General features: G+C 36.6%; 1 protein-coding gene across 2 annotated transcripts in view; it reads left to right on the forward strand.

The window, feature by feature from the left end:
• LOC124711221 (peregrin) overlaps positions 1-13,822 on the forward strand; it is a 256,431-nt gene that overhangs the window by 69,565 nt on the left and 173,044 nt on the right. Inside the window, exon 9 of one of the 2 annotated variants that reach the window (XM_047241178.1) lies at positions 275-458. In XM_047241178.1, the coding sequence (XP_047097134.1) occupies positions 275-458 (184 nt within the window). The remainder of the gene's footprint in view (positions 1-274; positions 459-13,822) is intronic. The other variant, XM_047241180.1, reaches the window with a different exon arrangement.

A 13,822-nucleotide genomic window follows, 5' to 3' on the forward strand; every position in this document is an offset into this window, starting at 1 on the left:
CATCCTGTACAGATGCTCAGTTTTGTTGCACCTGACTATGATGTGATGCTACTAAATCTACTATGTATGCTGAAGTTTCTGAATTGATTATTGTGTCTTGTTATATTTAAACTTGCTGAGTGTAAGCTGTGATACAGATATTGAAAATGGCTTGTACTTAATTTAAAATGTGAAATCGTAAAATTATGTTGCCTTGTTTATTGAAAGCGTGGAGTCAGATTTTAGTATTGTAAAATTTATGACGACGTTAATGACAGCATGACCATATATGCAGGATACAGGAGATAGCATCACTGGTCAACATACCAAAAAAGAACCAGTTGATACAGCGTCTAATAGCGTATTGGACGCTCAAACGGCAGTACCGCAATGGTGTACCGCTACTGCGGCGACTGCAGAGTTCACACCTAGCACGACGAGACGATCCTCGTCCCTTGCAGGAGGTGGTGAGTGATGCCGTAAGTTGCACACATCTACACATATACACAGAAATGGGTGAGCTCAGATTGCACTGTATGCGAATTTTGTGCTAATTTGACTGCAGGATCAGCTTCCGAGCCACAGAGTTGATGCCACTCATGTCGTCATGTCTTGTGAGTGAAGTGCTGAACAAGTTTATGTTTGTGAGTAATTGTCGTCAGTAGGGACACTGGAATCCAGCTACTTCTTTCTGATGTTCATCTGAATTTGTAATTGACTGTTGCAAACTGGAGAATTAGTAACATTATTCAACTTACAAATGTTTGTTAAACAGGATTCTTGCACACATAAATGTGATTGAATTGCTGAGGCACAAATTGCATATTACCAGTAACTTTTCTGACAACCAATTCTTGAAAAGCTATCCTGAAAAACCTACTTAATCACAATTGTAATGTATAATTAATAGATCACTGGTCTACATCAGTCATTTAATAAATTACTGGCCGATATTTATTGATAATCTAGCTCATTGTTTCAACTCACTTTCTGAATAATAACTATCATAGAAATTGACGCTTGACATTCAGAATGTGTCTCCAAGGTGGCAAAGTTTTGTAAACAGATTCTGTTTCTATGAATGCTAGCATGTAACTGCAATTGTTTTGTATAGACATTTGTTTGTTGATAAGAATTTCACATGAAGATAAAAGGATTTAAACTTTTTTATGGCAATTTGTGCGGACATTGTGTGTGTGTGTGTGTGTGTGTGTGTGTGTGTGTGTGTGTGTGTGTGTGTGTGTGTGTGTGTGTGTCAGTGGCAGCTTTTATAAGAAACTGTTCAAATTGTTTGCAGTGAAACAGTGCCAAACCAGTCTACAAAACTCTCCTCTTTGTGCCACATCTAAAATGCTGAAGTCTTAGTTTGCGACAGTACCATGGCATATACTAAATGAAGTACCACAATGCCAGTTTTTGCAATAGGAGAGAATATTTGTTTGCTTGCAAAGAATGATAATGTAAAATTACTGTTGATCTACTCGGCAACTGCAGCTCAGCATTAGTATCACCCGTTCTCTTCCAGATAGTTAATACTACTATTACTAATAATAATAATAATAATAATGATAAAAAGTCATATTTTTCGTGTAAGTGAAAAATCGTATAAAAATTAAAGGTCTGTAGGTAAATTCTGAACTGTTGTGTTGGTTAATGGTTACAAGTACCTGTGCTGTGAACACACTCTCTAACTAACCTTGTAAAGATGTAAAATATTGTACATTGTTTGCCTATTTAAAGAGTGTGCTCATCCCCTGTTGACTTATTTTGAATCTGTGATATTTGTAAATGTCTTTGTTTATGTACTTGATGTCTTCGCCTAGTAATACAATGTTGACTGAAAGTTACTTGTATAGATATGTAAAGTATGATAGAAGATTCTGATATACCTTCAAAGTGAAAGTCACAAATGAAGAGAGAACTTTTTTAAAAATCCCTGATAATGACCTGTTGTCAGAATTTATTTCAATTCAAATGAATGTATTTGGACAGGAGCTTTGTGGATATGATGCATTCGGAAGATGAACAAATGCTTGTTTCTGACTCAAATTTGTGTCCGTTGTTGTCTCGTGACATGTTTAAACTGAGAAGAATTGTTTAATGTGAAGATTAAATATTTAAAGCCCTTATTTATGAGTGTTTGAAAGTGATTGAGGAATGATGACAGTCTTTTGAATAGTAATATGTACTTGTATGCTGAGGCATACACAGATTTGTAGATCGTATTGAGAAATGTTGTGTGACGTTTATTACTGTTGTAATTTCATTCTAGTCATTAATGAATGTCTTTTGAACAGGATATGTGTTGTCAGTTACAAACTAGATTGAATGTATCAGTGAGATATTCTGTTAAACTTTTGGAATATGGCCTGCTTACAATGTATTAAAGCTTTTAGTTGGTATTTGAGAAACAGTTAGTAGGCATTTGGCCTATAGCATATTTGTGAATTTTGGATGTGATAATGTTCTGTATACCATACATTCTTTTTTTCTCCTTAAACAATATTTTTGTAGTGTTTTATTGATTGCTGTATAGTTATAATATTTGTATTTTTGTCATTGTCAATATGAAACTGTGGAAATAAATGTATGAATTAGTGTAGGTTATGTCATATTTTAACGTAACCTTTCCACTGAGGACTCTTAATGTTTATCACAGCATCTGTAATAACAGATTTCTTTTCATGAGTTTTTTGGCAGATTGAAACCTATAACCAGTTCCCTTACATTCTATAATTTCGGCTACCGTCCTTTTCTATTTTATTTTACAAAGTGTTCACTAGACAGTCTTATTTTTAGTCCAGAAGATTGTGTGTGTGTGTGTGTGTGTGTGTGTGTGTGTGTGTGTGTGTGTGTGTGTTGACACAGAGAAAATAATAATTTTGGAAATAATTTGCATTCATATTAGTACATCTGTAAGTGGGTTTCGGAATAATTAGATAATAAGAAAGTTGTGCAGTTGATCAATTTGGAATCTTAGACAAATTAATTAAATTCAGAACAAATGTATGAACAAAATGGGAGAAAGAAGAATCCAGGAGTGTAAAAAAAGAATGTGAAATTTAGAGTGGATAGTTAATCGTACATCTTTGTTTACAAATATCATTTAATTACATAATTTTGGAATTGTTGAGCAGGAGATGATTACTGATGAGTACCATAGTTGACCAGCAAGTTATCCTCCCTATGTCCCTCACCCCTCCTGCTCCTGCACTGATGATGTATTTCATTCTCCAATTTCATTGTGGTTTTCTGTACTTTTGTTTTATGAATGTAATAAAATCTTACATTCTGCTCATAAACATTTTCAAGTTATGATACTGTAGGAAACTAGTATTTTCCATGAATCAGTTCCATTTATTATGCAGCAAGTAACTGTTCAGAAATCACACTTTCATGTGACATATATTTCTTGGATAAAAAGTATATTATCGATATTTCTATTCTCTTACATTTAGGCATGGCTGCCTTTTATATTTTTTCTACATCTACCTAACTACTGAAATTGTTATTCTCATGGAACAAGGTTTCACTTTCTTTCTGTCAATTTCCTGTTACATATTCTGAACATCAAAGACATTTTTGACTGCAGTGGATATGAAAAATCTTTCGATGCATTGACAGAAGTTTGTTATTTTGTCCAGTTGACTGGAAAAGTACAAAATTATTAACAAATCCGTCAGGGAGAAAAAATAGTAGTACTCATTGTCTGTTTTTATTTCCTTCATTTTTTCTTTCTTATTATCCTTCTCAGTTTTATAAAATTTTATGATGTGATATACTTTTACAATTTTGCAATTAAGTAGTGATGCTGGTTTGAATCACTATCCCAATGTGCTATGAGCATTCATCAAACGGTGTCTGTTTCTATTACAGAAAAAAGTAAATTGTGCAAATTCTAATTGTACTTAATGATTATGAATGCCTTTCCATCAATAGGAACAGGATTTGTTAAAAGAATTATGATTGCTTGGATGAATGGGCTGTAAATGCTGTTATGTTAAGTACTGAATAAGGAGAAAAAAGAGATTAAGAAACAATAGTATAACTGTATTGTCTGTAGCTCGTGGTCGTGCGGTAGCGTTCTTGCTTCCCACGCCCGGGTTCCAGGGTTCGATTCCTGGTGGGGTCAGAGATTTTCTCTGCCTCGTGATGACTGGGTGTTGTGTGCTGTCCTTAGGTTAGTTAGGTTTAAGTAGTTCTAAGTTCTAGGGGACTGATGACCATAGATGTTAAGTCCCATAGTGCTCAGAGCCATTTTTATAACTGTATTTATCTTTTTTATTAGTTCATAATAGCATTATTAGCTCAACTAATGTACATTGTGTCGAATTGAAGATTTTAATCTTAATGTGTTTTCTCTTATCGGAACTTTGTAGTTCTATTAGAGTTTTCTGCTTCATTTGTATCGTGAGAGTCTCTGTTGATGTAATTGGCAATAGTGACCTTTCTTCTTGCATATCTTGAGTGTCTTGCTTTGTGCTTGTATCCAGTACTAGCTCTGTACTCAATACCCCGATGAACTATCACATGTGTACCACAGTTATAAAGAATTCATCTTTCCTAATCAGATACAGGTTCGTCACATTGCACACAACACTAATCAATGTTGAGGACAATAATTCTGAACTTTTTCAACTTTATGTAATTTAAGATATGTGAAAATTCAACATTGTATGACTTTTCTTATGAGTCTGTTCGGAACACACAGATATTCCTGCTACTTCACTTTTGCAGTGCTATAGCTATCAGTGTTCAAATCTGCTTTACAGGTTTTGTGGTCTAGTGCTAGACATGACACGATTGATACATTTAATTTATTTTCATGTCAGTCTGTTTTAGTCAGAAATGTTATTTAATTCTACTTAGTAGTGCTTCTGTCTTCACATGCAGTGTCCTTTGAACTGAGATGCATGTATGTATAATTGATTTGTTAGTTAGCAAATATACAAAGTTCCCTCCTTTTTTAGTGTATTTGGGGGGGGGGGGGGGCTTCTACATTTAAGTACTGTCCCTATTTTGGGATTCTCAAGGCTCACTGTTTGTAAATGCGCAGTGATTCCTTGAGACTTTTACTCTTCGTGCTCCTTTTCTTTTTTTAGTTGATGTGTTTTTGTTATGATTCTTTTGTTGACATCATCTTACGCTGTTCATAAAAATATATTGTGATGTGTTTAATTTGAAAGTATTTATCCTAGAAATTGATATAATTGCAAAATGATAGGTAATTTTAACTGTTTACATCTATCTGTACCATCAAATCTCAAAATAATAATAATAATAATAATAATAATAATAATAATAATAATAATAATAATGATCATCATCGTTTGCACTTCAACAATTACTCTCCACTAACTACACTACACCACACTGCTTCCCTCATGTTCCACATTCCACAGTGACCTCTGGGCTTGTAATTTGATTCTTGGTGATGCGACCATTTCATCACCTCACAGAATACCAGAAAACTAAAATCATGCAAATTGTAACATTCGCGATCAATTAAAATTTCTTAAAGTACAGTATTCATATGGTATTATCTGGTCTTCCCCAATTTTGTTGAGTTTTTAAAATATGAAATATGCAGCATTTGAAATGGGATGAAGAGAAAGGCAAGATGGGGACAGCAGACTCATGATTGTTATCATTCTTCAGTGACAGTGACATGTGAAAATTACGTGTGGCGACAAATGTGATTATCCTTCCTAACACGTCTGTTCTGTGGGGAGGAAATTGTTTCACAGGACCAGTACTAAATTTATTACTTATTGCTGGCACGGAAGTGTATAGCAGTTTCCTCACTGTCACAAGAACAATAAATCACATTAATTTTGAGCCAGAACCTGAGACATTGTAGAATTGCATTTTTGCTCATTTTAATTTTTTTTATTTTAATTTTTTTTTTAAAGAGAGAGTATAAGACTTTCAAAGAACATGCCACCTGCCCCCCCCCCCCCACCCCCTCCTGCCCCTTCCCGCCCCTTCCCCAACACACACACACACACACACACACACACACACACACACACACACAAAACAGAAAGGTAGATAATGTTTTCCCATCAAATGTATATTATTCCTGCAAAGCAGAATGGATGATATTGGGAAATTGAGTTAATAATCTTCATGTGGCAAGTAGGCTGATACTGGGGTCACAGAGTTATGTGTACTCTGACTGATAACCTTTTTTTCATACAAAAATTTCTTCTTCTGTAGTAATATCATGAAACAGTAAGCAATCTGCAGCTCACCTTGTATACTAGTTATTTTTTGTTTATGATTTTTGTCTTATATTAGTAAAAATTTATTTCTGTACATTTTATTGATTGTGTGGAAGTGCACTTTACTTGAATTTAAATTTGTTTTGTTGTATACATGTTCACACACAAACAAATAGTGTCTGCTTTTTACTTGGTTTTAGATCTGGTATTTTACTTCTCACAAATTTTGTTTCATTTGTTTAATTTATAATAAAGTAAGTCAACACAAATTTTTGTAAGAACTTCTTTAAAACTTGAGTTTTTATTACAGTTAAAGAAAGTGCATTTACAACTGTCCTTTTAAGATTGCTCATTTGTCTAAAATTACAGAATTCATTAGTATTAAACCAGATTCCAAACATTTTACTTTTTCTTGTATTTTGAATATCTTATGACGCAGTGAAACGTCAGTACAGCTTCGTGCTTCACATAACACCAATCATCATATCTTCAATATAATTTTTAATTTTGCTGCAGGAAATTTGATTGTAATGATACATGTTAAACAGACAACAAGCTCATGTCAACAGTGTGCTTGATTTATTTCTTATGACCTGTTATACATCTTATTGAATAGTGGGAAATTGATAACTATGTGTGTCTGTAGGAATGAGATAAAATAACAACAACAAATGCCTGTGACCCGTGCTAGTCTTCTATTAAAAACACAAACATAGTGCTTTCAGTCTTCATACTCACAGTTAAAGGCTCTGCCTGTTTGCTCAGTTCTTTCCTTTACCTTTCTGATTTTATGCCTGAGCTACGCCGTTTAGTCTGAAGAAGTGGACTGACAGGAGCAAGTGTATGTACTTTGTAAGATCTTATAGTCCTTAAATTTTACATTGCTTGGATAAAAGATTTTCGTAAGCTGTTTGAGTAGAGGCCAGTTATTGTTGAGAAGAGGGGAGGGGGGGGGGGGGGGGGGGGGAAACAATTTTTTGGATGCCAAAAGTCATTGAACGTGAGTACTTAACAACATTCTCCTATTGATATGTGTGAAATATAACTGCAAATATTTATTTCCAAGTTCCCTCCCTTATTTTTCTCTTCGACTGTTCACACCACTCTTACTTTTGCAAAATGTTCTTTCCCAGTCTCTTTAATGAAAGTCAAGCTAATTATCATTTCTGGTGCCATTTAGCCCTTAAAACTACTATGGAAATTTTGCATAATCAACTGCATATTGATTTTACAATATCGCCACAGTGATTATCAAAGGAAGCAATAATTTTTTTCACATACCAGAAGTAGAGAATGGAGGAATGATAATATTTTTGAAGAAGAGCATCATGAAACCACCAAATTCTGCCATTATGTTTGTTTATTTATTGATGCCCACTTTTGATCAAGTGATTATCGTAGAGTCACTAATATCATTACAGTAGGTTAAAGGAACGTTGTTTGACATTAATTATTATATATAGTAGTTGACACATGTGCAAGTGACAGGTGCTGCAACTGATAATGAAAATTTACTTAACTTCAAGGAACCTTCCTTTCACCTTATGCAATGATATTAATGACTTGAAGACTGTCACTTCATTGAAACTGGGTGTTGATAAAGGAATATATATTACAACAGGTTTTGTCGGTTTTGCGATGCCATACTTTTAGATAATTAAAGCTGTGTAGCTCTGTTAACAAAAATATTTTAAGTGACAATACAGCATAATTTTTTGAAAATTATATAATACACAGTTTATGAAATAGTGTAAATTTTGTATGTGATGGTAGGTAGGAAAAAGAAAACAAAACGTGAGGATATAGAGTCAACAAAAAAAATATTTGTGGAAACAAAAATTCAGTTAAGTTGTTATTACAACAATGCAGAGACTATTCAACAGAAGTTGACATGTAGTTCACAGTGGAGAGAATGCAGCAGGGTAGTTAAGGTCAGTATAACACTACCAAGACTTGCTTCAAGTTTTATAAAAAGTTAAAACTTGTTTGAAATTCTATTTGAGCAGTTTGTGTTTTATTAGACGTGGTTCTGCTGAAGATAATACACACTTTTTTCAGTCAACTTGTAGATTGTCCCATTAAATGATTTTTAATCATGGTGTTGAAAATAAAATATTTTGATAATTTATCTGACACCCAACCAACTTAACTTCCACTTTGCATAGAGTTACATTCAGTTTAAATGTTTTACTGTTTTATCTTCAAAGGAATTATCTTGCAGTGTATGCATGTGGTTAGCGACTACATCTGAGTCCCTTTGGTATGACAGAACTATTTTCTTACTGTACATTGCCCAGTGGCGTTCTCCCTATTAATTAAAGAAGTACACAGAGAGAAAAAAAATTGCAACACCAAGAAAAATAAAGTTGGTAGGCATGTCTCTACATCAGATTTCACCCCAGTTGCTCAAGAGTGGTTCTAGTGGTGTCATTATGAGGATACAAAACTTTAAATACATGCTGGAATGATTGTGAATGTCAGTTACCTTTGTTATTGGATGTGGTAAGTTGATGTAGTCAATAATGCCTTTAAGGTGACAAAAGAGGCCATTATCAGCATCTTACTAAGTTTGAACATCATCATGTAATAGGGCTACGAGAAGCTGGATGCTCTTTCTGCAATATTGCAGAAAGATGTGGCAGGAATGTTGTCATTGTAAATGATTGGTGTCAGTGGTGCTCGTGAGAACGTACGGTTGCAAGAAGACCAGGCTCTAGATGGCCAGATGGCACTACCTAGAGAGAAGACATTATGTTCGGCATATGGTTCTGGCACATCATACTGCATCTGCAGCAGCATTTTGAGCAGCAGTTGGCACCACAATAACACTGCAAACTGTTACACTTTCGTTACTTCAAGGACAGCTCCGAACCAGACGCCTGTAGCTTGCATTCCACTGATCCCAAACCACCGCCATTTGTGATTTTAGTGGTGTCAAGTGAGAGCTAATTGGAGGGCAGGGTGGAGGTCTGTTGTATTTTCTGATGAAAGCTGGTTCTGCCTTGTGCCAATGGTGGCCATGTGTTGGTTACGAAGAGTCCAGTTGAGTGCATGAAACCAATCTGTCTGTGTGCTATGCACATTGGGCCTACACCTGGAGTTATGATCTGGGGAGCGAGTCCAGTTGAGTGCATGAAACCAATCTGTCTGTGTGCTATGCACATTGGGCCTACACCTGGAGTTATGATCTGGGGAGCGATTCTGTATGACAGCAGGAGCACACTCGTAGTTATTCCACGCATCCTGACTGCTAATGTCAGGCTGGTTAGTAATCACAATTTTTGTGAAACACAACTAACTCCTTATTCACACGAAGTGTTGAGTGCTATCAAAAAGGGCTTTCAATTTGCGTCTGTATTTATAGATTTCCAGAAGGCTTTTGACATTACCTCACCATCGGCTTGTGATCAACTGCATGCTTATAGAATATCATCTGAGGTATTCGACTCGATTTGTGATTTCCTGTCAGAGAGGTCACAGTCCTAATAATTGACGGAAAGTCATTGAGTAAAACAACAGTGGTTTCCTGTGTTCCCCAGCATAGTGTTGTAGGCCTTCTGCTGTTCCTTATCTATATAAACGATTTATGAGACAATCTGAGCAGTAGTCTTAGGTTGTTTGCAGGTGACACTGTTGTTTACTACCTAGTAAAGTCATCAGAAGATAAAAAAAATGCAAAATGATTTAGAAAAGTTGTATGTTTGGTGCAAAAATAGGCAATTGACTCTAAATAATGAAAAATGTGAGGTCATCCATGAGCGCTAATTGGAATGTGTTAAACTTCGGTTACAAGCTAAATAAATCAAATCTAACAGCTGTAAATCCAACTGAGTACCTAGAAATTACAATTATGGGCAACTTCAGTTGGAAAAAGCACACAAAAAATGTTGTGGGGAAGGCGAACCAAAGACTTCTGTTTTATTGGCAGAACACTTAGAAGATGCAACTGATCTACAAAAGAGACTGCCTACGGTACGCTCGTCCATCCTCTTCTGGAGTACTGGTGCGCTGTGTGGGATCCTTACCATGTATGGTTAATGGAGTACATTGAGAAAGTTTGAAGAAGGACGGTAAGTTTTGTATTATCAAGAAATATGGGAGAGAGTGTTGCGGACATGATATAGGATTTGGAGTGGACATCATTAAAACAAAGTCAGTTCTCGTTGCGGCAAGGTGTTTTCACAATATTTCAATTGGCACCTTTCTCCTCTGAATCCGAAAATATTTTGTTGACACTGACCTACATAGGAAGAAACAGTCATCATAATAAAATAAGGGAAATGAGAACTTGCACAGGAGGATACAGGTGTTTGTTTTCCTCACACACTGTTTGAGAGTGGAATAATAGTGTGTTGTTGTGAAGGTGGCTCAGTGAACCCTCTGCCGGGTGCTTGGGTGTGATTTGCAGAGTATCCATGAAGCTGCAGATGTAGATTTTACCTGTTGTGTGTCATTCATGAACAGCATTCGAAGGGGTGTTTAGTGCAAGATAACAGTCAGCCACATACTTTTATTGTAGCCCAATATGCTCGACGGTGTCAACATGTTGCCTCGGCCTGCTCGTTCACCAGATCTGTCTCCAGTCGATCACGTACAGATCATCATCAAACGACAACTCCAGTGTCATCCACAAATGGCATTAACCGTCCCTGTATTGACTGACCAAGTGCAACAGCATGGAACTCCTTCCCAAAGAATGACATCCAGTACCTGTACAATAAAATGCATGCACATTTCATTGCTTGCGTTCAATATTGTGACAGTTACACTGGATTTTAATGTACCAGCATTTCACATTTGCAATGGCTTATCTCGCATTTACATTAAGCTGCAATCTTGCTGTGTTAATCACTTAAATACGTTAATATAATAGAGGGAAACATTCCACATGGGAAAAATATATCTAAAAACAAAGATGATGTGACATACCAAACGAAAGTGCTGGCAGGTCGATAGACACACAAACATACACACAAAATTCAAGCTTTCGCAACCAACGGTTGCTTCGTCAGGAAAGAGGGAAGGAGAGGGAAAGACGAAAGGATGTGGGTTTTAAGGGAGAGGGTAAGGAGTCATTCCAATCCCGGGAGCGGAAAGACTTACCTTAGGGGGAAAAAAGGACAGGTATACACTCGCGTGCGCGTGCACACACACACACACATATCCATCCGCACATACACAGACACAAGCAGACATTTGTAAAGGCAAAGAGTGCCTTTACAAATGTCTGCTTGTGTCTGTGTATGTGCGGATGGATATGTGTGTGTGTGCGCGAGTGTATACCTGTCCTTTTTCCCCCTAAGGTAAGTCTTTACGCTCCCGGGATTGGAATGACTCCTTACCCTCTCCCTTAAAACCCACATCCTTTCGTCTTTCCCTCTCCTTCCCTCTTTCCTGACGAAGCAACCGTTGGTTGTGAAAGCTTGAGTTTTGTGTGTATGTTTGTGTTTGTTTGTGTGCTATCGACCTGCCAGCACTTTCGTTTGGTAAGTCACATCATCTTTGTTTTTAGATATACTTAAATACGTTACCTAGACAAATTTATTCCCACAATTACATTACTCTACACGAGTTATTTGAAGGTTGGATAAACATCAGCTAAAAGTTGTCACCTATCTGTTACAGAGGAAAATGAGCAGGTCAGTAGTTGTTTGTGACCAGTTGGCATACTTGGAAGTTTTTTAAGGACCTTGCCAACAACAGTACTGCAGCTTTCCCCTCTCCCCCAGATTTAGCAGATTAATACACATGATTCAAAATGAATGGGACAAAAAAGAATTATTGCTGTGACTACAGTAATAACTTTATTTCAGAAATACACATGTAAGTTGAAAGTCTTAACTCCTGTAAATGGTAGCTTCCACGATAGGAGAGGCATATTATGTGACAGAATATGCAAAAACATCATCAATAATTGGTCAAAGATATTTTGGGACCATGTTTGGTAAAGTGACACCACACTGTCACAACATTGCTAGTTGGGCAAAGCAATCCGTGGAGACGAGATGCAAATGCAAAAGGTCTGTCGAGAACAAAGTGTTAGAAAACATTTGTACGATTTACAAAAGAGGCCCCAGAAAATCCACGTCATGTCAGCAGAGAAGTGAATGTGTTGCAATTAACAGTATGGCATATGTTGCACAAGCGTCTACAGTTCCAAGGCATACAGAATTCAAATGTTGCGGGCACAGAAACTAGCCGAAAAACCAAAACGGAGGCAATTGTGCATTGATTTTCAAGCCCAAATAGAGATGAATATTTTTTCTCTTTGGTTAGTGCCTCAGTTGACAGAAGAGGTATCCAACTTCATTTTGCAGTGAGATGGATCCCCACCACCTTGACATAACTTCATATCTAGTCACTTCAATGAGCGTCTCCAACAATGCTGGTTTATTCCTATTGGGTTGAACAATGTGCCATTCATAATGTGTCCCACCGTGCCACATGCCCCTAAACCAATGGGTTTTTCTTTCTTTTGTGAATGTGTGAAGGACATGGTTTATGCACCCCTGTTTCAACAGGATTTACATGTAAAGTATCAGAAAACCAGCTTGGTTAACTCCATTGATCAGGCTGTGCTGGAGTGGGTGTGGCAGGAATGGATAAACATCTGTCATGTGTATAGCAACTGTGAGAATTGGCATTTGATTGTATATGTGTATTTCTGAAACACAGGCATTACTGTAGTCACAGGAATACTTGCTTTTTGTCCCATTTTGAATCACCCTTTACTTACCAGATTATCCTTCAGCAATTGCTCAACAGAAACACGGAGAAACTCTCAGAAATGTGTCAAAATGTTTAAAAAAGTAGGCAGCAAAAGTCTTTTGTGTGAACCACTTGGCAGTTGGTGGCATCCTTCCAACCAAATATGAGGACACCATGGTCCATTATGACAGTAGAATGAAACAAGTAGTGGATTTAGTAACATATGGTGCTAACATCAATGGACTGCAGATACTCAAGGTCTGATAGGAAACCACAGTCACCGCAGTACCAGTACCAAGCAAAGATCAGACTCCCATAAAAGATTTTCAAGGATTTTCAGTACTTTGTCTATGAGACCGAGGAGAGAATAACTATCAACATCTGACCTTGTGGGCCACCCACTTGTTAAAGAATAAGCTTTGTTTTGTGTAAGGTCATGCCGTGATTGAGTGCCAAATATAACTCTTATACAGCGACAAAGAATTCGAAATAGTGACGCCCAGTTTCTTCACTGCACCACATTGCAAGACAAACTCCCATTATTCTTCCCAGAAGTTTTTCTTAGTACTGTTGTTAAATGTCCTCAAATTCTCACAGAATTGAGAGCATGTAAACCTTCCTGAAGGTGTTACGTTTTGAGAAGAATATTGACCCTCCACATAAATAATGTGCTGTGGTGGGCTAGTAACTTACTTTAACTAGGAGTTGCCTTTGACACAATCAACCACAAGAGCTCATCTGAAATTTTCACTAATAAAGGAAGAGAGTGTATCTACTGCCTTCTGCAAAACATATTTCTGTGTTACATTACAGTACAGAAATAGCCATTACTTATACAGGAAAATGGATTGCCGTATAGTATTGTACTATCTCCAATGAGTTATAACAGTCATATGAAAGATCAGTGTGTC

The sequence above is a fragment of the Schistocerca piceifrons genome, chromosome 8 (genome assembly GCF_021461385.2).
Source record: "Schistocerca piceifrons isolate TAMUIC-IGC-003096 chromosome 8, iqSchPice1.1, whole genome shotgun sequence".
NCBI classification, from domain to species: domain Eukaryota; kingdom Metazoa; phylum Arthropoda; class Insecta; order Orthoptera; family Acrididae; genus Schistocerca; species Schistocerca piceifrons.